This window comes from Onychostruthus taczanowskii, unplaced genomic scaffold (genome assembly GCF_017590055.1).
Source record: "Onychostruthus taczanowskii isolate IOZ18803 unplaced genomic scaffold, ASM1759005v1 scaffold79, whole genome shotgun sequence".
NCBI lineage: Eukaryota > Metazoa > Chordata > Aves > Passeriformes > Passeridae > Onychostruthus > Onychostruthus taczanowskii.
Genome location: NW_024505782.1, coordinates 1,188,520 through 1,214,042, shown reverse-complemented (window position 1 = coordinate 1,214,042; position 25,523 = coordinate 1,188,520). Strand labels below are relative to the sequence as shown.

General features: G+C 42.9%; 1 protein-coding gene across 3 annotated transcripts in view; it reads right to left on the bottom strand.

Moving 5' to 3' along the window:
- SETBP1 (SET binding protein 1) overlaps positions 1–25,523 on the bottom strand; it is a 267,469-nt gene that overhangs the window by 121,821 nt on the left and 120,125 nt on the right. For all 3 annotated transcript variants that reach the window (XM_041423538.1, XM_041423539.1, XM_041423540.1), the window contains one exon: positions 23,131–23,202. In XM_041423538.1, coding sequence (XP_041279472.1) covers positions 23,131–23,202 — 72 coding nt within the window. The remainder of the gene's footprint in view (positions 1–23,130; positions 23,203–25,523) is intronic.

The window sequence follows — 25,523 nt, the reverse complement described above, 5'->3', positions numbered from 1 at the left end:
AGAAACATTTCTGTCACACACATGGGAAAACACTCACAGAACACCACAGTGGCCATGGTGCTGTGTACGAACTGCAGGACACATTGGCTATTCTTGACACCAGGTGTCTGGGACATAATGACCTCTTAATTAGTGGCTAAATAATGACCACTAACAATTAAGCTGTCAGAAGACAGAAGAAAGAATAATGGTAAGTACAATTCCCTGTTTACCACAGGAGCACCTCCCATTTCTTAGCCCCTGTGCTCAGTCCTTAGACACCTTTCTTGTCCACATAGTCTGTGGACATATGTCTTGTTTCCTTGAATAAAAGAGAAATATAGTTTCAGTCCAAAAGAAGCCTTTCTCAAACTGGGAAATTAAGAAATTAGAAATATCTCTTTCTGCATTCAGCTTGGGGAGAACAACAGGAAGAAAAGCCTGCCTTAAATTTTAACAGCAGCTGTGGAAATACCCATATATGAGTTCTAGACCCTTGCTTTTTTCAGCTAAAGCAAGGTTTCCCTGCTGGGAAACCCTTGGGCCTGTCCATCTGCCATACAGTATGGTGAATACTACTACAATGGCACTTTAACAATAACTGTGCTCTTTTGAACCTCCCCATTCAAGTCACTCCATTGATTACTCAGAAGAATGCAGACTCTTGTGTTATTTGATCGGCACATATACTCTGAGCATTTAATCCCCTCAAATATTTTTCAATAACTTCCTTTAATTACAAGGAAAACACGTCGAGTGATGCATGCATTGAAGAGCTTCCCATCATGTCTCTCTCTCTTTTTTTTTTTTTTTTTTTTCTTTTTTTTTTTTTTTTTTGTTTAATGAAGAATTTGAATCACTTTTCAACTTCTTAATCCTATAATCCTGGAAGGAATTTGCTCTCTTCCAAACCCTGGGGGTGGTAAGCTTATGCTTAGTACAGTACACCCTGGAGATCTTGCAGCAGGGTCTTTCCAGAGGAGTCCCAAATACCTGCATTCCTCAGCTGTGTGGTCACCATGTAACTCAACCTCACCAAAAACACCTCATCTCAGTGGTTCAAGGATTGGCTTTTTCATGGGAAGTGCAGGGATAACATGGCACAGTAGACACAAAGTGCAGAGAACCAAGCTTTGCCAGGGGCGCTCAGTGCCAAGGAGGATGGTTTTAACAACACCTTTTTCCCCTTCAATGAACCCTTTCTTCTGGAAAAAAAAAAAAAAACAAAAGAAAAATTCAGGGGAAGGGTGACCATGCTAAGGCTACATCTTTGCACGTTGTTGCTTCCCATTCCCTGGGGAAGATACTGGGGAATGATGGACAAGTCTGTAGGACTGGTCTTGTTGGGAGGGTTAGACTGAGCCTGTTGGCTGCACAGTCTTTGCCTTGAGGGGCACTGGGTGCATTTGCGACACTCTCCCCCATGAGCACGATGAGCTCACTGCACAACAGCTTCAGACTTTTCTACTTTTGTTTCAAGAAAAGCCTTCGTTGTCACAGCAAGACAGCTCTTTTTGCAAAGAACCCAAAGTCCGTGATTTTCCTCCTCATGGCGTTCCTGTAGAACCAAGGGACTCTAATAAATGCACTCCAAAGCACAAATTTTCCACCTTGTCTTTCCAGGCTGTTGGTTCTCAAGGGGTGGCCTGTGGATCTTTAGGGACCCGTAAAATGGGGAAAAAATGGTGTATGGAACAACTGTAAAAGAGTAAAACCACAGTAACAACCCAAACCATTCCCTCGTAATTCTGTATGTGCCAGCAGGCAGACAGGGTGAAAAAAAGGCTGTAAATACACTTTCAAAGTTTTGCAGTATTTTTAGCTGTTTGTAAATCAAACACCTTGGGGCCCCATTGACCGGAGCAAGTCTTGGCTTACTCTCCAAACATCTGAGCATTCTTTCATGACAAGCAGTAGCAAAATACTGTGAAAAGGCATCTGTTATTCACTCCTCTCCCATTCTAGGTCACGCTCCTCAGTTCTCTTTCTTTTTCTCATGCTTGTTAGTTCAAGTAACCATTGTTTTGTCAGTGGTTAGTTATCTAATCCCATTACACATAACCATTGTCATTGTGTTTTGTGCTAAAGTGGCAACACTGAAAAAGAGGTTGGGAAACCTGAACAGCCCAAAGTGCATCTGTCTCTGTCCTTGTTGAGACAAGATGCCATCAGATGCCTCAGCTGAAGGGTGTTTGCATGAAGAGGAGCACACAGGACACCTTGATGTTAACGTGGACACAGCACAGAAACATTGCACACAGCAAGGACAGCAAGGGGAACGAGGGTGTTGCTTGCACATCATCTCCCTCCATTTGAGGGAACTAAAACTTGCAGGCAAATTCAGTGCTGGATCAGCCTGAAAGCCTGGCCTGTTTTCAAAGGTTTGCACATTTTAGTGCAGCTCCAATGATCAGTTTTATGATCTGACAATTGACAAACCTGCTAACACGTTAATCACAGCTCAGCTGGCAGAGGATGATGAAAAATTATGTCATACTGTGATGTATGACTGCTGCTTTCCATTGCTGTGATAGACTCCAGCACCTATTTCATACCCAAATAGGCCATCTCATATCTCTCCTTCTGCGGGGGCACTGAGTTCCCTGCTTGCCTGGCTGAAGCATCATGTAATAGGCAGGAGCATGAATTAGACACCTGTCATTGATGCAAAGAAACTGTCTTCTGTTTTCCAAAATTCTTGAGCTATTTCACCATCAACTTTCATTAAGGGAACAGAACTGTCCTATCTTCAGAGGACTGCTGACAAAAAAAGCTGAGTGAAGGAACGCACCTCCAGGAATATTTTTCAGCATATATGGCAAGCTGTGTGTACATGACAGCAGCAGATGGGTTACTCACTGATGTCCTCTTTAGGAGAAAAGTCTCATTAGAGCAGACAGGACTGACAGCTTCTATCCAGACTTGGCATGTACGTAGTGCCACCCTCACCTCCAACTTGGAGAGGAGCTGGGCAGGTTTAATGAACAAAACCCATTAAACCCCCAGGTTTGCAGAAGGGTGAGCCAAGTCACACAGAAGTTGCCACTTGCTACAGGTCACATGTCAATTCCAGACTGGATCTAATGACAGAATCCAGGAAAAGAACTGAAGGAACAGTGTATTTTTGTGGGGATGAAATCTACATAAAATACCTCAGGAACTGCATTTCCTCATGTTCTGGATGGGAAAAAAAAAAAAAAGTCCAGTTCTTTTTATCTTCTCGTTTATGTTTCCTCTCTTTCATCCTTCTTTTCCTCTCCATCTGTCTCAATGTACACCTTTCAATAAGAAAACTATTTTTTTTTTTCAGAATTCCACTCTAGTTTTGGAGCCAAAATTGTTAGATGAATTTAGTCCCAGTGTGGGGCCATTTATTTTGGAAACACTTTACTGGTTTTTTGTGCAGATTTTGTGGTGAAAATACAGAAAAAACCTAGATAAAAATCACCTGTTCTCACTAGGAAAGCATATACCCATGCCTTTCTAGCACTCTCACTGCCTTTGTCCTTGTAACAGTTGTATTATCATCTGTGACCCCAACACTTACATGCACTTCAAAGCCCTGTAAGGATTATTATTCCCTCTCAAAAAGTAGAAGAAAGTGAAATTCACTACAACAGGAAACTGGCAAGCTTGTGGTGGGACAAAATAAACACTCTGGGCAGAGAGTCCTGGGGAGATGGCTCACCTCCAGCAGCATGGACCAAAGGCTTTTCTGCAGCAAGAGGAATTTCTTTTTGCTCAGAGCTGCACCCAGCAAAGACAACCTGAGAAGGTTGCTAAGTAATAATAATACTACTCTTAATAATAAATCTAAACAATTCCCATAAACACTTTTTTTGTTGATGCTGTTTATTATTTATCTAAGACAAAATCCAGGGATTACCCTGGCCCACAGCAAAACCTCCTCTCAGCCTCTCAGCCTCCTCTCTTCATGGACAGCAGAGTCACCATGAGCAGAAGAGCAGGAGCAAAGACCAAGGGTGCTGGCAGGGCAGAGCAGTCAGTGTGTCACTGTGATAATCTGCTTAAAGAAGGAGACCAGGGCATCATTAAATAGCCTGGCCTGAAATCCTAATGGAGCAGCTGGAAGATCTGGTGCTCTCTCCATGCTAATCTGTAGCTCAGGTATTACTGCTTTACATATGTACCTAGAAATTAGCTCAGCCCCCAACCCTGACTCTCACCATTCTCCACCACCAGAGACATCAACCTCCTCTTCTTGAGTCACTGTTGCAAAGGTGACACCTACTTTTTACACCTATGTTTGAGAAGTCACAAAACTAAACAAGCACATGTTGTCACACATTTTTCCTCTGGCAGCCACAAAATCATGCATGGCAAATTCTCCTAAAAAAATAATTGTAAATAAACAATTCACACACACAAAAAAAGGCCAAAACAAAAAAAAAAAAAAAATCCAAACCAAAACCAGGAGAGCAGGCCTTTTTTAGAACAGACTTTTCTATGATTTTGTTTTGATGTTATCGGGGAGGATGCTTTGAGTTTCCAAACATTTTTAAGCAGTTCAGCAGGATGAAGAACAACCAGCTGGAAGTCATGCAGCAGATGGCCACTGGGATCTTCAAAAGATAAGAAGACCTGACTTGGTTTGTATGAGACCAAAGTCAGAGACACTTTCAACCTGGAAATCCATCTGGGACTAGTTGTTCACATGGTTCAGGCAAGTAATGGTCAGGTAATAATCACTTCCTTTGCCATCCTTGTTTTCTCCTGAATTTGAATGGCTTTCTTCATTCATTGGCATCAGCTATTTTTGGCTCTTTCAGAAGGTGAAATTGAATCTCTTCCTGAAGTTGATTCAAATACCCTCACTTCCACCTGGATTTTCTCATGCTTTTATCAGTTTAATCAAAATGTACCTGGATGCCCTATCCCTCCAAGACCAGCCCATGTACTCACAATTTTTGCAGCATTCAAGAGGTCTATACTTCAAATGTGAATTATTCGTCACTTAGAATTGATAAACTGAAAGGCTTCCTGCAAGAATGCTGTTTTTTATGGAGATAAAGAGAAAAACCATGCAATGAAAAAACTGTCCTTGAAAGCCACCAATATTTTTTTCTAACAAAAAATTTATTTTTGCTAGTAAGACAAATTAAGTTGGCCTCAAAGACCTTACGTTGGCTTTGGATTTTTTTGTAAATGGTTTCTGTGGGGTATTTCTTGTGTTTGTTTTGTTCTTCTTTCCAACTCACCAAAATAGCTACAAGATAAATAAAGTGCTAAGTTTCAGGGGGCTGGAATTCGGCAAGGAGCAGGCAATTTTCTTAAGCAGTGGTAGTGGCATTCACCTTTAAGGTTTGGATGCCAAGCTGTCAGCCAGCAACTTCAACACCACCCTTATCTCTCCTCTTTTCTATTTATACATTACACAAAGCTATTTTTTCCTGGGTTTAATTGCACATCAAAGGGCCAACTGAATGGATCCATTTCAGAGGTTGCTGATAGCAATGCTGGGGAATCCTGCAAATGGAGGTCTAAAATTTCAGTTCCTTCCAGTGCTGTATTAGATAATATGGGGAAAGCCAGTGAAACACCCAGCAAAAGCACCCTGGCTGTGTTTCTATTATTTGCAAGTTCAAGCTGGACATAGAGAAGATTAAACAACTAATTATTATATTAACTTGTTGCTTCTAACCATGGGTTTCCTGCCAAAGGAGGCACCAATGGCAATGATTATTTCAGTTTTTCAGAGGTAGTGGCAGATCTCTGAAAACATTCAGGTGTCTCAGAATCCATGAACACGTCCTTAAAAATGGACTATAGCCTCTTATTCATTCAGGGATGTAAAAAAAAAAAAAAAAAAAAAAAGGAGTCTCCCAGTTCCCTTTAGGCCAAATATATTTGCCTTGGCAAATATGGATTTTGAAGGACTGCCCCAGGATTACAGGAACACAAAAATCACAACACTAAAATTGATTATATTGGACACAGTATCAGACTGAGGGTTTCACTGACTTGTTAAGTAAATAGAAATGCCTGCACCTCTATGTCCCCATTGTAAAAGAGATGTGAACACCATAAAGTACTTCAGCTGGCTTAGAACCACTTTCCCATCACTGAGTTTGTCTCCTCTAAGCTTTATGCACAAGAAAGGTAAACAAGCACAGCTCCAGCCTAAGTTGAACAGCCTTTTTTGACATGTTGACTTGATTATTTCTGTCTACTTCCCCAAGCTTTCCAGCTCATACTGACTTAGCTTCTCTCAGATGAAACCTCTGGCAAAATTGCCTCTTGTGTTTCAAGATCCTTAAAACTCACTGCTTTGTCTGTCTCAGTGTCAATTACTGCCTTGTATATGAAAGGAAAGGAAAAGCAAACCACACCGGCCCAGACACACAAAATAATGAATAAACAGAGTTCCACATTCATAAATAAAACAACATACTTCATATAGCTCTTACATAATCTTAAGGGGTTGTTTTGTTTTAAATCTGGCACCATTTTAGTATGTCTTTTTGTTCTACTACTCTTGTGCTGCTTTTAAATAGGAGAGGTATTTGACAAGTGAATCTTCAGTGACTGCAACTGCAGATTTATTGAAAAATTTTTTTTGAAAATATTGAGCTAACTCAGAATTACTGAAGTGAACAGCACTTGTGAATATAAACTAAAACAATAGGTGACTGGTAGACATTGTGTGAGAATTGATTTAATTTTCAACCCGATAGAGACTGATGGCAAAACCAGACACACTTTAATGCTGTTGCGAAACACTTTTCCTCCCTGGAATGGACATAATCCACCTCTAGGCTTGATTCCACTACACACACACAAGTATAATTTACCACAGTAATTTATAACGGCGCATAAATTTGTAATCAAGCTGGTTTCCTTAAGCTGTTTCTGTTCACTTGAGGAAATATGGCTTTCTAAAGAGCACAGCCATACAAGGAGATGGACATGGGTTTGGGGTGAGGTAGAAAGCTGGAAGATAGCTCAGTCTTGACTGCCAGTGGTTCCTCATGCCACATAGCTTGGGCCAGTCCCATGAGGAATGCCTCCAGAGAGCTCGAGAGAACATACCTGTTTGCAGATATAGCAAACTAATTACATGGAGGCAAACCTCAATGGAAATAATAATAATAAGAATTAAAATGTTCCAAACAGTACTCATCTGGGAATCTCAATTAGCTCCACAAACAGTAATTAATTTAGCTTCTTAGCTCTCTGCAAGATAGAGAATTAGTAATCTTCGCATTTTATGGATGGGGATATACGCAAGCACGTGTGTCAATGAGACTTCAGCTGGATTTAGAAGTACATCTCCTTGCAACCTGTTCTGTACCATGTGCTCTCTCCTGTCATATCAGCTGTTATTCTCCCTTTCTTTTTGAGCAAAATTATATTCTGCTGGTTTGAGCCAAAGACAAAACCACTCCAAAGTCTCCAAGGCCCTAACAAAAGCAAAGCCTGCTGTACTCTCCATAAGGGTTGCATTAAATACCCTGAGCTGTGACAGAAAACATATCCAGTGGGACCCCACCGGATTTTATTTGGTAACCCAACAGTGAAGTTTCCCTAATGAGACTGATGACAAATTTGGCTTTATTTCTTTTACTAAATGTTGCTAAAACCCAGGAGATGATCCCATAAAAAAAGTCAGATTAAACTCCAGGAGAGAGACCTGCCTTTGACCTCAAATGAAGGGCAGGAATTGTTGGTGCTCTGAGGGCAGCTCTCCAACACAGTGAGATAATAGATCCTTCCCTAAAATAAACACCAAGCCAGCCATACCAACAGAGCAGCCTCTAGTTTTAAAATCCCTTTGCTAGTTTAAATCTCCAGATGAGTTATTATATTGCAACACATACACAATAAGTATGTCATGACCCTACAACAGTACTCTGTAAGAATACAGAGGACTAGAAAAAATAAAGAAAAAGGTTAGTGGCTTTCAGTCTTAAGTGAACTTGATTTGTCTGCATTCTGAAAAAGAAAATATTTTGGTACTTTCAAAATCTGAAAGAGTGGTTGATTTTTTTAGACCTTCTTTCTCTCTAAAATTACCTGGAAGGAGGTTGTAGCCAAGTGGGGGCCAATCTCTTCTCTCAGGCCACAAGCAATAGGACAAGAGGAAATGGCCTCAAGCTGCACCAGCGGAAGTTCAGGTTGGACATCAGGAAAAATTTCTCCACAGGAAGGGTTTCTAAACTTCGGAAGGGGCTGCCCAGGGAGGTGGTGGAGTCACCATCCCTGGAGGTCCAGCAATGACTCGCAGTGGGATTTAGGTTAGTTGACATGGTGGTATTCAACCAAAGTTGAACTTGATGATATTGGAGGTATTTTCCAACCTTAGCAATTCTATGATTCTGTGGTGTGATTGTTTTAGTTGAGGGTGAACTGGATATGGTATGGACTTAGTGACTACTGAGTTACATGCTGCTCCACAAACATTCACATGTAAACTATCTTTGAATGTAAAGCTGTCCTGCAGGTGAGACAGGAGGTAGGAGATGCTGTCATGTATTTTTAACTATTTCTCAAAGTAGGTTTGTGCCTTGGAAAAGTTATTTTTCATAGTGTCTCAGTTTCCCACAAAGAAAACAAGACTTGCAGCTGGTGTCCATGGCAGCTGTGCTGCTGTGAATACAGTGTGGACAAGAAATTTTAATCCTGGACTGTGTAAGGGGAGATTTCAGCCTCAGTCACGTTTTGCAGTTTTTGTTGACTGCAGTTTTTGTTAAATGCCAGGCAATTGGGCATGAGATCCATCATGGTGGCACTGCTGGAAAAAGGAACCACATCCCAGTGTGTTCATCTCCTAGAGCCAAAGTTTGCCTTAATTTTCTCAGTTTAGGGTTACTAAACATTTCCCCTGTAAAGTCCCTTTGCCGCATTTCTCTGACATGAGCCAGCAGCTTGTCTGTTTTGTGTCTATTTGTGGCTGATATGAACTGTGACACGTCCAGGGGATCTTTTACAATTCCTGGTGACAAGGAGGGCTGTGAGGAGCAAAGTGTGTCAAATATATTAGTCAGCTGCAAAGCTGAAACTGATAGCAGGGTATGAATAGAGCTGATAGCCTCATCTCTAGCTGATACTTAATGTGGCAGATCATGTTTCTGGAGACTCCTTTGCTTGCCCCAGGGATGGATAGAAAAAAGTCCTGCTGCATCCTGGTGAAAATGTGCTCATGATGCTCAGATCAGGCTCAGACTGGATATTAGGAAAGATGGCAGCAAGGCTGGTATGTGCAAAATGCAGCACCAGTAGGGTTCTGGAGATGGCAATAGCTGCTGTGGGAGGGTGAAAGGAGGAAAAGACATTACTCAGCCGGGAGGGCAAGATAACTCTTGGCATCTCTTGAAGGGGGATAGAGGAAATGTCATCCCACCCTCCCCAGTCTGAACTTGACTGAAAAGGGAATTAAACCAGCTTTTAAAATCCCTGGAAGATATCGCAGCACTTTACATTCAAGTCACCAGTCAGGCAGATGCATTCCTTTAATGCCCATGATTAGGGCTCTTCCCTAATTAGCAGGAAGAGAATCACAGCTCTTGTGCAAAGTGGCCCAATAATTTCCATGGACTTGAAAGGAAACACCAATGAAAAACTCCAGCTAACTTTCCAGGCAGACTCACTGTGATTGTGAACATGTATTTGTGTGCATTTGTCACAAGGAGAGGCACAAGGTCGCCCTTTCTATCCCTGAGATAAAAGCAATCAATTTCAGAGTCACCATCACCATCCAATCCCAACATCACACTCCTTGAGAAGCTCCTTGACTTCTTGGGAGGGCTTTTTGCTGTCTCAACTCAGTGCCTCAAGGAGAATGAGAGGATGATCTCTGCATCCTACGAAGTCGTTGGGAACAACAGCAGCATCTCTTGCTCCCAAGAAACTTGTCACCATTTTAGGATACTCTGCCCCATCTGGCAGGGACATAGGGAAGAGGATTATTCTGTGCTCTGAGATGGTCCCAAGGAAAAGAGAAAACACCAGGGAAAAAAAAGACAGAAAAGCTCTGCAAATGAGGAGTCAGCATAAACAAAGTGTATCAGCCCAGGCAAGAAGCTGAAGCATGACTGCACTAAACAAATCACAGTGGAATCAGCAACTGGCAAAGTAATTGGCGTTATTACAGCTGATGGAAAAATTCTGATGTCGCCCATGTTCGCTTTCGAAACACAGCTCAGACATTTAATTGGCTCAGTTCACGTCTAGATGATTGCTCTTTTTGTCCTTCTGCAGTGTATCAAGCCTGTAGCTGAAGACAGAAACTTTTGGATGTGCCTGCCTGGCTCTGTCCATCAGCTATGAGACAGGGAATGAAGTTTTGCACAAACCAAGCAAGACAAGGGAAATATGGAAAAAAATGGGTTTCACCTAAATAATTTCAATCTTTCTGTTACCCCAGTTCTTTTTAAGCACAACTCTGGCACTACCAAATAGTCCCGTGCTTGTAGCACCTAAGATACTGTGAGTTAAATGACATGTGTTGATGTCAGCAAAGGGTGGGTTTGGTGCTTTAGTCATAATATAGGTAAAGTTGTTTTCTCTGTCACATAGAAATGTTCCTGTGAGCTCCCTCTGGCCTATTAATCACACCACTTCATGGAATCACAGGATGGCTTTTGTTGGAAGGGACCTTCAAGCCCATCTCATTTCTACCCTTCTGCCATGGGCAGGGGCACCTTCCACTAGATCAGGCTGGCCAGAGCACCATCCACCCTGGCCTTGAACAGTGCCAGGGATGGCACTAAAATGTCAGTAATGGCTGAGTGTCTGTGCTCAGAAAGCTCTTCTCCCTCAACTTGCTGGACTGTCCTCATCCTATGAAACATTGCCCAGAAAACCAAGTCTTCCCTGCAGGTTAGGCCTGCATGGATAGGGAAATTTTGGCCAGAGACATCCTAATTTTTCCCAGTGTTTCATAAAAGCCTCACAAAATTATTAACCTGTAGGCAGCAGCCAGGATCTCAAGGAATATGAAACTGGAGAATGGTGCTTTTTGTAACTTTCATGAGAAACAGCAGCTTGGCTTGGTGCTGAGTCACAGATTCCTCCACTCTTTAGGCCTAATCTTGGCCAATTGATCTGCCCATTAGAGGACAACCAAGTCTAGGAAAAACTTGGCCAGAAAGTGTGTCTGTAGGGTGGATAGGGCTGTGGAGGAAGGATGTTATTGCCCACTTCCCTCCTTTTCTCTTTGAGTGTGTTGAGAGCTGCATGACCAGAGGCTGACTTTGTGGAAAACGCCATGGGGGCAGTGGCTCTGCAGCCCTGTGAGGGGATGGTTCCTCAGTTACCAGGGAGTTATTTCTGAGTTCTCCCTCGAAGCAGGGGGAATATTTCTGAACTCACTTGGTTGGTTCATTCACCAAGGATCTAACCCTTTTAGCTCTTTCCCAGGCAGGAGGGAGACCAAAGAGGCTCAATTGTCACATCTCTTCCATTGTAAATAAAAAGCAGGGCCATGCTGGGAAATTCCCAATGCCAAAGGGAGAGGACATTTGGAAGCACAGTTCCCAGAGATTTTGGGAGCTGCTTGGCACCAATTTTCCTGTATTTCTTGAAAAGAAAAAAAGCCCTTACTTCAAAATGGTGTGGCATGTGATAGCAAAGAACAAACCAGAGGATTTGAAGGGACACAATGTCTCTTCAACAGTAAATGTGGTTGTACCAAAGTGTGGCTCCCCAAAGCCTGAAATAAGGCCACCTGTAATACAGCAAACCATTTTGGGAATGCCATGGATTCCCAACTCAAAGCCCAGAAGAATGGTTTTAGGATTAAATCCCTGCCCCAGCTCTTTCAGGATGCCCCCAGAAGCACAGAGTTGAAGAATCAGACCATTTTAAACAAGCAGCTGCTTTTCCTCCCCCCAGAAAAAATTGGCTAATTATGTGACCTACAGCCACAGTTAGATTTTGCAGGGACTTCCAGTTTTGCTGCCATGATTCTGGGCCTCCCAAATGGCTGCTGCTGCTGCTGCCACACAGGACCTGGTGGGTCCTACAGAGCCTCAGCAGAAGACTGAACCCAAGCTGCCCTAGAAGCAAATTTGAGACCAGAAGAAAACAAACAGGAAGCACAGAGGAGGTCAGGTGTTTACTTCTCTCTGCCAAACAGGACTTACAGAAAATCCCACTAGAAAGGGCTGACTGACAATGGCCAGTGACAAAAATGTAAGAAAAACACAGGCAGCCTCATGTTATTGGCTTATTCTACCAAGTGGAATATTTTACCCTCCAGTTACTACTTCAGAATTCCTGACTATGGAAAAGAGTCTGGAGACGAGCAATCCAGCACCACAAGAAGCCAAAGGAGACATGCACATTTGCTTCATCATTGTGTTCAAAGGCTTGCAGTTTGGTGCAAGCCTTTGGTTCACATCCTGTGTGACACTGTCTATTCATGGGTAAGTCTTCCAGTGGAGATGCAATGCACTCTTAGGATTTAGAAAATCAAGATCTATTCTGCTCTGTAGCCACAACTGAATCGCCGCACTCAGCTTGTTTTGTTCCTGTTTTCTGAAACAGGAGTAATGTTATGCCCTGCTTACTGAGACACTGAAATTTATGTGTGAAAAGCACAGTTTCAAAACTAAGTATTGTCACTTAAAGCACAATGAAGGTGTACAAAAAAAACACAAGTTAATGTGTGTGCCATTAAAATCCTGACACCAGATGCCGGAAGTGGGTTGAATTTGCTGAGGTACTTCTGCTGTTCCTTTTCAGCAGGCATGGGGAAATACTGCTTTGCAGATAAACATTGTAATGTGGTGAATGTCCAGAATTTAATGAAGTCCATTATAACAGATGAAAATGAAGCTTTCATTAGTTTATGAATGCCTTATTCATTTTAGTTTTGGGTTTTTTTTTTTTTTTTTTTTTTTAAATCGAGAAAGAATGTTTTCCCTAAGCAAGTGCCAAGTAAGAAAGTAAACATCTTCTGCTCTTACACCTTCATCTTCTCCTCAAGGCTGTCACTCCTGCAAAGAAAAGGCTCACATTACACCAGCCTTGCCCACAGCCCTGTTGCAAACCTCTCCCAGTGAGATGCACCCAACCCTAGCAACAGCTGACCACAGCTGGCTGTACCAATGGGCCCTGCAGAGCCTTTTCTCACTCCTGCCTGCCTCTGCAGGGTTCTCCAACTCCCATCCTCACCTTTTATTGTCACACATACTTGGGGCCAAGAACAATAATATATTTGCTTTATGATGCTCTGGCGATGACAGGGATTTTATGGACTGCCGCAATATCATCTTCATAACTGTTACTGCCGTGCTGCTGATTAAAAGGGTCACACTGGCACGAGGGAATCTATAATCTTTATTTGTTCACAGGAAGGATACACCAGGAGTTCAAGTTTCTCTCTTCAGCTTTGGACTCTTGGTGCTTTGATCCTGATCACCTTTGAGAATAAAAGGGGAATTTAGCTCTTAAATGTGGTTTTGTCACTGGTGTCTCAGTTAACACCATCCATAAAAGAATCATTTTCTTTGTTACACAGGACAAGGCTGAGACCACAGACTTGAAATAGGAGTAGAATGATAAAAACTGTATCTTTTTAGCTAAAAAGGGACAATCATTAACCATGTAAATAAATGAGTGACTATCAGGTTTTAGTAACACAGCCCATTCTGTTGCTCATTCATGAAGAGGAGCGAAGAAAAAAATGTTTCAAGGCTTCAGAGAGATTTTTACTTTTTTTAGTTGGATAATTACACATCCTGGTATATCAGCACTACAGACACCTGCTGACAGTATGATTGCAAAACAGGACATTCTTGAGGTTGCAAGAAAACAGGCACAAGAAAGAGAATCCTCTTATCAAGTAAAATATCTGAAGGCTGTGGGTCTGAGTGTGTGTTTTTTTCTCTGACTTCTAAAAGCGTCACATCCTCAAATTCAAACAAGCAGATGGCTGCCAGAAACACTCTGAAACCAGCAAGCTGCTTGCCTTGGACACATTATTTTGCTATCTTGACCCCTTGACTCTCTCATGGATTTTTTATTTAATTTGGGTTTGATCCAAGGCAATCGGAGAGGATTTTAAAGTCACCAATGACCTCTGAACTTCAATGATGGCATTTTGGGCCATTTTATCTTAAAGAAGAGATAAGGAAAGAAATGGCCATACACTCACCATCCAATGGGAGCAAAAAATATAATAACATAACTTGTGGTTTCAGTCACAGCTGAAGTAAGCTGCTGAGGCTGTACAGAGAAGAAGTGATAGTGGTGGGGCAGAAATATTTTGAAAGCTTGCAATCATGGCACCACCTCTTTTTGCTGGCACTACACAGTTACAGCTATTGGCAACTGCAGCCCTACCTCCATATTCTTCCAAAGAAGCAACCCTAAGTCATACCTGCTACTGGTTGAGCATCTGAGTTTTAGTTTCTTGCCTCAGAAAGAGTGCAGAAATATAATCTTTGATATGAAGTTGGGTCTTAGGAATTGCCAGTAGATAAAGAGCCTTGCATTCATTTTCCCTGCAGCTCTGACTGCTCTTCAATCCTGACCTTGATTGCTCCCAGTAAGAGATAATACAAATCTCATTCCTCATGTAGACTTCCCAAGATGTTGTCTTGAGCTTCATCTCACAGGTGCTAAATGGCTTTTCATGCAGGAGATAAGCTGAAGTTCTCTGATGAAGGATAAGGCTGATAAATTTGCTCCCTGTGAGCCAGGGGACGATGTGGGTAAAGGGCACCTAGGAGGGAGAACTGAGCTGGTAGCACAGCGGGTCATGATGACACTGAATCATGATCAGGCCACCACCTCAAGGAGAGGAGCAAGGCATTGCAGAGGGTACAATTTCTTCTGATGCCCTCTTCCTAAGTCATGTGAAAGGAAAGATTTATTTTTTTTCTGCCCTGTCTGGGCTTCTCATGGACTCCTTCCAGACATCTGAGGCTCTGCTTCTACACTTCCACCAACGTCCTGCACCTTTACCCAGCCATGGTGACTTGGTGTGGCCACTCCCTCTCAAATTTCCTACTTCCCACTTATCCTGATCAAGATTATGCTTTACTCATATCTGGGTTGCTTATTTCCCATCACTCTTATTGAACAACAAGCAACTTATTAAAAAACGGGAGTGTCATCTAATGCAGCTGCTGCTCAAATATGAGGGGTCAGAATTACAGCATTCCTTTATGAAGACATTAGTGACAACTAATTTTGGTGCCACATAGATAAAATACTGATTTAATTTATCTGGATCTAGTAAAATCTGAAAAGAGCTTATAAGAAATCATGCCTATACCTTAGTTAATGAAATTCTGGGCTGATTCTGGGAAGGCTGACAATTGTAAAACCAGTCTGCCAAACTTTCATTCACAGCTTCATTGCAAAGTCATTACAGATATGACAAAACCCTCCAAACTCACAGAGGTGTGTGTGAACACACATGTAAGAATGGGGAGCACCACTTTTTCCCTCTCCTGAGGCAATCTGGCAGCTCAGAGGGGACAGGAGAACAAGGAACAGATGCTCTTGGTGCTGCCAGCAATATTCAATGTTGCAGGATCTTTTTTTCCCCACCTGAGAACCTGAATCTGAAATGACCTCTGCAAGAAAACTGTAGGAGCTTTCACTACTGGTGGTGCCCCCAGCACATGGAGAGAGCTCAGGCCACCCATCCATGGACCGTCTCACCCTTTCCACAGCACCACAGAATGGTCTGAGTTGAAAGGGACCTTAAAGATCATTTAGTCCAGCCCCCCTGACACAAGCAGGGACACCTCCCACTAGACCGGGGCTCTCTAAACTCATCCAGCCTGGGAGCAGTTCCAGGAGTGGGGCAGCCACAGCTTCTCTGGGCAACCTGTGTCAGGACCTCACCACCCTCAAAGCCAAGAATTCCTTCCCAATATCCCATCTAACCCTGCCCTCTGGCAGTGGGAAGCCATTCCCTGTGTCAGGCCCTTGTCCAAAGTCTCTCTCCAGCTCTCCTGGAGCCCCTTTAGGCACTATAAAGGGTTCTAAGATCCAGGACATTGATTTTTTTGGCCAGCCAGGCTGTCTGCTGTGCCCTTAGAGATGGGCACTAGGGCTGATGCATGTTTTATTCTCTGGTGCTCTTTGCACCTGGATTGCGCACCAAGAAACCACAGAAGGCTGAAATAAATATTAATGCATCCTATCTGCTGATCACCTGTGCCCCAATCCCTTTGTGTTTACATTTGTGCTCATTATGACACAGGGAATGAGGGTGAGCATAAAACATTATTCCCTGGGGAATAGTGATTTTCAAGCGGTTACTCTGCAGGTAAAATGCAGGGTGCTGGCAAGTAATGCCTGCAAAATTTGATGCCTTGATTTCTGTTGTGTCGATCAATATTAATAGCAATATTATATTTCCAGAGCTGGCAGAACTATTGATTATTTGGCATGTAGCAGTTCATTTATACTTGAGAGCAAACTGGGACACTGAAACAACAAATGTGCAGCTGTTAACAAGCAACACAGGACATTGAGCTTCAGTGACACAACTGGGATATCACTTCCTTTGTCTAAAATGGAACATCTTTAACATGTCAAAAGTATAATTTACTTATCTGACTTACTGCCGTACCTGGGGAAAATACCTTTTCCCCCTGAAACCTGCAGATTAAGGTCATGTTTCCAAATATGTGCCAAATAGAGTCAATAATTTCATCCCCACTGTGACCAAACATTTGAGGTATTCTTGAAGGGAAAATGTTTTGTTTTATACGTTTAAACACGTATTAAATTAGATCACCTTGTGCATGAGAAGATTTCAATGAAAGAAAAGATAATGAAGCATTATACTGTGGTTGCAGGAGCTGAGCCAGAGTTATTTATTTTCAATGAAGTTTTCAACTCAGTGAGAAAAAAATAGATACCTCTATCTATATATGTGTGTAAATACATTTTGATATGGTGAACTCAAAATAAAACTTTCTATATCAAAAAAAAAGGATTTACCTACATTTGAAAGACATAATGCTGTATCCTTCCATGAGCTTCTTTATTATGTATAAGTCTATAATTGTCTCCTAGGGACACATTCAAGTATCAAACTGTTGAAAGCAAATTATACAGCACACCTATCTTATGGCTGAAACTTATTGGAAAAGGAACCCCCTCATGGTAAGGGAGAGAAAAACATTAAAAATAATGGGTGGCATTCCCCGTTGCAAGAAAGAGCACCCCAATGACTTAATAATCTTTTTACATGAGCTTGAGGAGGCTGGGGAGGTGACTAGTAAATATGCTAGAAATGTACTATACGTTGCCTTTTGGGGGATAATATAGCCTTTCCTCTGCTATCAGCATGTTAAATCCTGTGGGTTTAGCTGCCTTAGCAACTGTCTGCAATTTGGGCAGGTCAGGATCAAGGGAGGCTGAATCAGCTTCTGCTGGTGGCTCCCCTCTCCCACTGCTGACAAATGGAGTTTGGAGTGAAGGAGTCCAGTTTCTCTGTTGGGCCTGAGCCTCTTCAGCCAGTAGTAATTAAATGTGCCCAGAAATATTCCCGGACATGGAGGCCAACTGGCACAGAGAGGTTTGTACCTCTGCTCACAACCATGTCTTAACTTTCCTAGCCCAGCAGCTAAATGCAAACAGCTCACAGGGATGAACCCTGATCCATGCTTAAGGATGATTTAGGGGCTTGATAGTTGGACCAAAAGTGTGCTGAGAACTGGTTTAGTACTTTGAGTATACCCAGTTACATTCCCATGAACGTCCCCAGATACTGTTTAACTTGCTTAAGTTATTGTTATGACATATTTCTTTTCCCGATCAAGATTACTTCTTTCCAGCCAGAAAAAGGGAATTGTATGGCTGTAAATTTGCTTATGACAAATAATCCTTCTGCTGGTTCATGAAATCACTCTTACTCAATAGGACGCGTGTTTACTGCTGTCTGCAATCTAAGAATCTTTGCAAGGAACCAGATGTGGTGTGTTTAAAGTGAAAAAATTGTTATGTGTGGACAGATGAACTTCATAAACAAATCACTGTCCTCCTTATCCCACTGCACATCACTGACATCTGTCTGATACTACATTTTCAAAGTTTGCTACTTTAAATTGCTTACCCCCAGAAAAGCATCCCAGCCCAAGTACTTGCCATATGCCCTGACTATGCTGCTCTAACTATTGGTGTGCTGGTTTTGTCTGGGGCAGGGTTCATTTTCTTTCCTGGGGCTGGTACAGGGCTGTGTTTTGGGTTTGTGCTGAACACAGGGTGGGTGGCACAGAGATGTTTTTGTTATTGCTGAGCAGAGCTTGCACAGAACCAAGGCCTTTGCTGCTTTTTGCACTGCCAGGCTGGGGAGGAGAAGGGGGTGATTGGGAGTTCAGGAGGAGACACAGCCAGGACAGGTGACCCCAAGTGACCAAAGGGATGTTCCAGACCCTGTGACATCATGCTCAGTGTATATAATAGGGGGAAGGAGGAGGAAGGGGGAATGTTTGTAGTCAAGGTGACTGTCTTCCCAAGTCAATGTTACATGTGATGGGTTCAACTCTCTGGAGGTAATTGAACACCTGCCTGCTCATGGAAATCAGATAATTAATTCCTTTTTTTACTCTGCTGGTGTGCATGGCTTTTTCTTTCCCTATTAAACTGTCTTTATCTCAATCCATGAGCTTTCCAGCTTTTACCCTTCCAGTTCTCTCCCTGATCCTGGTGGTGAATCCCAGTGAATGAGAGACTTTGAGGGGCCTGCTTGGGCTAAACCACAGGGATACTGTTAGATGTCCCATAGCAACTTTCTGTCCTGACCTGCAAAAGACAGAGCAATTCTGTTTTTGTGGATATCTCTGAGCTACAAGAAGATGAATGCAAGCTCTTTTACTTTGAGGAGAATTGATTTTATCAAGGCAAGGCCATCTGGCAGAAGGTAGAGCAGGATTAATGCAATCCCAAACCAAGAGGGAAGCTCTTGGTACTATGTCACCCAAGTCTGGGCACCCTCCTACATCCCACAGGGATGAAGGCAGAGCAGGGAGGCAGAGGAAATAGTTCATGCCTACACTCTCTCCACCACACACACCACAAAGCTTTCCCAGTGAAGAAGTTTCAAAGCTGCCATCAGAAACTCTTATAAAAACTGCTCAGAGGAATTAATCCCTTTGGTTTAGCTCATGATGCTTCTAACAATCACCTGTGCAGTAACCTACTTAATCTTTGCAGACAGAGCTTGGGAGGGAGATCCTTATCCCGGTGGGCTGGCGGTATTTCAGCAGTGGCACTTTCTCTATGAACAGAACCAAGGCTGCCATCCACTTTTTGCAGTTTTGCCTGTTTTTCCCAAGGAAAAGAAGGTGCAGACCTGTGTCAGGAGTTGGTGTCACCTCCCAGCTCCCCTTTGGATTCCTTTGTGGCCCTGGAAGAAGCAGCTGAAAAGCACCATGTGGGCTCACAGCCTCGATGCTTCACAGTGGCTTCCTGACTCAGGAAGAAAAATGCCAGGAAGATCCAGATTCCTTCATGCCAGCAGAAGCTAGTGCCTTACGATGCTGTCATCTAGTGCAAAAGGCAGGAGGAGAGGGAAGCCCAGCAGACACCTGATTGAAGAGACTGGGGGAGATGAGAGGAGACAGTGTCCTGCTGTGAGCTTCTCCCACCTCCATAACCTCCTTATTTTCAAGGAGTTTCCACTACTCTGTGATAGCTATTTTTCTCCACACCTGGTGCATCATCATTCCCACTACACTGGTGGTTTGGGGTTCTCACACTGCCAGCTCTTCTACCTCCTGGCACTGAAATGAGCATCTTGTTTGGCTTCAGGAGGAAAAAAAGCCTGTGTGCAATTAGGACACCCCTATGCTAGCAATGTACAGGATGATGCAGCATAGCCCATAACCAGCATGGGCTGCCTGGGCATATAATCATGCTCAGACAGGCCCAGAGGCACTCCACACCCACATGTCTGCCCTTTTCCTTCCAAAAGTGACCACAGCACCTGGGTCAAGCTTTGGCACAACTGCTATTGATGTGCAGAGTCAGCAGTGAACAAGTGATTTTTTATGTTTGATTTTCAAGGAGGCTGCAGATTCCTCTTGGCCACTAAGATGAAAAGGAGGCTAATTCAAAGCTAGAGCTAAATTTGAGGAGTAATTTGGCACAGGCAGGTAAGAGAAAGTAAAAGTCATTCTTTGTTCTGGTTGGCCCTGGAAAATGGGAAATACTATCAGGGCTGTGCATTTTTTGAAACCTGCATTATTTCTTTTTTCCCTTGGAAGGGTTGAAATAGATTCAAGCACTACTGTTACTATCTCTAAAATGACAGAGACATTTTCATGTGAGTTTCCCTTCACAGTCTGATATCCATATTCACCATGTGCATTCCTTTGATTCGGCAACTGCAGCTCCCCTGTGGTCCATGGACTCAAGGCTCATTTTGTGTTGCTCTTTCAGCCAAAATGTGGTTATTGCAGATGGAAAAAAAAAATCACAAGGTCACCCACAGCCTTGATAGAAACAGGAGGGTAGGAAAATATTAGGAAGAAACTATCAGCTCTAATATCCAGCTGCATTTGGCAAACAACCTGAGTGTATTTGGATTGTCTCTACCAGCATTTCACTCCCCTGCTTCCAAATGATTGCCCTGGCCCCAGTGATTAGCCACCTGAATACACCCAAGAAGGATATTCACAGAAAAGATCTCATGATGAAAATGCTATTCCTGGCCTTCTTTCCATCACATCATAATCTGTCCACTAATATGGCTTGAGATCTCAGCTGATCAAAAGGTCATAAGATGCTACTGCTAAGTATCACTCTGTCTCTGTTCAGCCAAAGGCATTTTTACTCCATTCAACAGGCAGAGGAATGTAATAGCAAAGCCTTCAAGTCTGTTTGTATAATAGATGAAGTCTTCTCTTTATGGCATTATTCATCCTTCAGGGAATGACACCTGATAAATAAATCTCTAGTTCCCAGTGAATTTAAATAAAATAAAGGCAAATCATATCCCTGTGCACTGTAAATATAAAACTGCACATAAGATAAGAGTTCCCAATCTTCCACAATCTCTTTGCTAAAAAAGCTATAAAGTGCTGACCATCCTCAGATTGTGCCAAAATCAAGGGAGCCTAAATCTCTGAGTAAATTACAAAAAGCATGGTAATAACAGAGGAAGGACTTAAAGACACATAGCTCATTTAGTCTAATGGAATGGTAAAACTTGCACCTTTTTGTCTTCACGCTAGTAAAAACCAGAAAGGTAAGAAAGGGGGGTTAGCAGCACATCAATAGCAATAATGGAGTAAGAATGAGGGGAAATCTAATAAATGGGTCAGCGTGTTTCCCAGGGAATAGCACTAGGGGGGACAATTTTCAAGCACCCTGGGATGAATAAAATACTGAACCACATCCTACTCAACACCATGACTTGGCCCAGCTGGTCACTGTTCCACTGGTGGCAACTGGTCCGTGTGATGCCAGTCACTGCCTCCAGCAGCAACTGCAGCCACTTCTCTGGCCATCCTGCTTCCAATTCTCTCCACATGGGCAGGGATCGCTGCCCAGAACAGCAGGGAGAGAGGGCACCACTGCCAAGTGCCACCTGCCACCTGAAGCCCATGTCTAGCAGCTCTGCAGAGGCTCTTCCTGTGAGCAGCACCATTGGGAAACTGTTTTGTCTTTCCAGCACACCTGAAGTGTTGTCACAAGCAAATTAAACCCCTCAGCATTTCCCAGATTATCCGCCCACTCTTTGGCTTTCCAGAGCTCCATACCAAGACCAACAGACAGTTTCTTTTACTGCAACTGGCAGTCATTTTGCTCCTCTCCATGCTTTCAAAGCTGAGAGCCATCAAAGATTAGGAGAAAAAATCATGACTGTTTTTCCCTAAGAAGCAGAACTGGTAATAGGCTTCAGGAAAAATCCTTCTAAATGCAAGTGATAAGTGTAGACTGTGTGAAGGCTGACAGGTCTGATTATAATTATCACTGCAAGGGGACTAGCACTAACCTCCCTTCTGGAAGGCAATGACAATTCCTGGAAAGGAACATGCAAGTAAATTATCATAAACAAAATCATTGCAAGTAGAGTTGTCTTTCTCTGGGAAACTAAACAAGATCCAGATTTGGGGGTGAAAAAAACCCCAAACAAACAAAAACCCCCCATACCTTTAGAATTTATTTAAGTTTATCCTGACAGAAAATGACACTTAATCACACATTTAAGTTTTTCTGACTTCAGAATGATGGGAGTAAAAGAATCAAGTGGGACACATGAAGTGTAAGATGAAGTCATGCATGCAAGAGCTGTTTGGAAATAAAGAATATATTCTGGAAGTACACTTGAAGAACATACCATGCATTTAGACATGTACAAAGAGTCCCAGGGAGGATGTTGGTTCACACTGAGATAAATATTCAAAACTAAGAAAAAATCCAAGACACCTTGCACCAACCTTTCCCCCTTGCTCACATCCTAGCAGGAAGAAAACCAAACAAGACCAATAAAAATCTCTTCCATACACATCCTTTCTTGCATCTATACATTAACTGAAATACAATGGCATCAGCTTTCAGCAGGGTTGTGAGGTAGATAGGATAGGGAGTATTCCCTCAAGATCATCCTGTCCTGACCTTTCTGCTTTCCTTGATGGCATTCCATTTTTCTCAGTCTGCGGGGTTTTTTTGGCATTTTTTCACTCCATTTCCACTGAAACCTTGGAAACAGAGAAGCTTGGGCAATCTGGAATGAAGTACCATAGCTTTTTCTTTCCAAAAACAGGGAAAGAGATATTATCTAACAGGGGCTATAACTGCATAGGAGATGAAGAGAAGAGCCTCAGAGTCAAAAGCAGTTCTAAGACTTTCCTTCTCATTATACCTCAATGGAGTGGAGCAAATAAATTGTGCAAGGAGACATATGGAAGCTCAGTAAGCAAATGGTCTATTTAAGGCTCTTACTTCCTAATTAGGTCCTGGTGTCAGGAGGTTGGTAACAATTATTCACACATAGATCATTTGGATATGATACGAACTGTTCTAAAATCCAAACCATCATAATGGCATGCATTAAAAGAAACCCAAATTAATATTTTAAACTCATTTGCTTGGTGCTTGGACTATCAGTTTCTGTGATACACACAGCTAAATTTTGTGTCCAACATTGCAAAATTGTGTTTGGAAAGAGAAAAGGATAAAAAAGTCATCACAGCGATATCCCCTTGTTCTTACCTTGTTCACAGATTTCGTCACTGGACTCTGCACAGGGAACCCACACTCTCTTCCCAAATTCTTCATCTGACTCTGTGGTGTTTCCCAAAGCAAAGAGAAAGAGAGAAAACTTTCATTGTAGGGAAGACTGTGTAGAAAATGGTCACAAACATCCAGAGTTTCACTCTGCCCTTTTGATTTCCTCACATGTTTCATTATGGCCACTACCACCACTTGCCAGCCAGGGTCCTGTGAGCACCCAGGGGTGGGTTCCCCCCCTCGGTCCTGCAGTGCTCTGTAAGGCCCCCCAAGGTTCCCTCACCCCACACAGATGTGTAATCTTCCCCTCCCAAGAGTCCCTTGTGAGCATGTTGGCATGACAAAGCCACCACAGCTTTCCCCAGCAGCTGTGGGGCACACAGTGAGCCGTGGTCTCAGGGATGATGCCGTGGATTCCTCAGACAACCTTTTCTAGAAAAGCTTGGGAAGAGAGCAGGGAGGTGTCATAAGAAGCCAACCCGCCTGGTTTGTATAAGAGTTAAAGTAGGGAGTTGAAGCCAAGGATTACCACATTGCAAAACCATTTAAAACAGAGTAAGTGCTCGTGATTCTACAACGTGACTACAGCAAACCTGCTCTGCACTGTGCTTTGGTACTTGTGGTATGAAAATGAGGTCTTCCTCTCCCCTTCCTCCCCTCCCTCCTCCTCTCCTCTTTGTCCACCTCTCCAGCTCTTCACACAAAGGTGAAATATTTCACATTTTCACCTGTGGTGATGCAGATCAGAGAGTGTTTGCTTTGCTTTTCTTTGTTTTTCAGTGATTTTGCCAAAGGCATCCTTTTAAGCATCAGTCTGTGCAAAGATAATAGGTGACACAATTCTCTATAACTGGAATCAGCAACAAATCAGCCATCTGCCACTCCAGGGGTCTGAGATTAACCCAGCTACTGGACCGTGACTGCAAAGCATTTGCACATTTAGATTACAGAAATGTGAGGTTACAGGTCCAAAAAAAAAAAAAAAAAATAAAACAAGACTGTAAGTGGGGAAAGTGTGGGGAGAAGGAGTGGAAGACAGCCTCAGAAGAGCCCTTTAGACTGACCCTTCCAGACACAAGTCACCTCATAACAACTCCGAGTAGACAATGTTTCTCATTATAAAGTGCTAAAAGGATGAATGATTTGAAGGAAGCAACTTGACACACATTAGACATCATGTTTGTAGAGAATATATCCAGAGACACTTCTTCTAGACAGGGAGAAATGAAGACAAAAAACCTATAGCTGCCTTGTCAAAGCCTTCCCTCCTTGGGAAGCATGACCAAGTTGCCCAGATGGCTGACTTGACCACTCAGAAAGGACAAGAGTAGCATTTTTTGTCCAAGATGGACAAGATGCATTCCACAAGCTCCCCTATGGTCAAGATTTCAAGAAATGAAAGAGGTCCGTATACTGAAATAACAAGGTTTGTGAAGATATCTTAATTTGTTGCCTTAATTTGTTGCTCCCAGTTCTCCTTCTTGAACAACAAACTCTGTTTTGCTGCTGTGCACACATGGATGCTGTCACTCCACATTAATGCCTGTCCATGTCTTTGGGATCTTCTCTATAAGTCTGCTGGGAATTGTTATTTGATAACTGAAGTATCTGAACACTGAAGTTTAAATCAGTAGGAAACACAAGCTGGCTCCAGATCTAAAATCATGAGCAGTGGTCTGTACAGTGCATGGTGGGTCAGGACAAGAACCAGGGTCTGCTTGGGTCATGTTGATAGGTTTTAACCACCACTTTCTCTTGCAGGTTAGAATCCCACAGATCCCTGAGATTCCCATCCTCAGCTTAAAAAGAGGAGGTTCTGCCCAGAGGAACAGGTGTAGCTGCAGCCAAAAGTGTCAGCAAGAATATCTGGAAAATTCTGGAGCATCTCACCTACAAGGAAGGGCTGAAGCATTGTAATTGTTGAGTCTGGAGCAGAGAGGATTGCAGGGAGATCTTGAGCATCTGCCCACACCTAAAAAGGCTCCAGGAGAGCTGGGGAGGAACTTGGGACAAGGACATGAAGTGACAGGACAAGGGGGAATGGCTTCCCATTGCCAGAGGGCAAGGACAGATAGGATATTGGGAAGAAATTCTTGGCTTTTAGGATGGAGAAACCCTGGCACAGGGTGCCTAGAGCAGCTGTGGCTGCCCCTGGATCCCTGGAAGTGTCCAAGGCTGGACAAGGCTTGGAGCAACCTGGGGTAGTAGGAGGTGTCCTTGCCCATGGCAGGGGGTGGAACTCCATCATTCCAACCCAAACCATGCAAGGATTCTGTGATTCTATGAAATTCAGGCAAGGGCTGCATGGTGTGTGCCCTGGGTGGGGAAGGTATTTCAAACAATTCCACTCATGGCATCCGAAGGGACAACTGAAA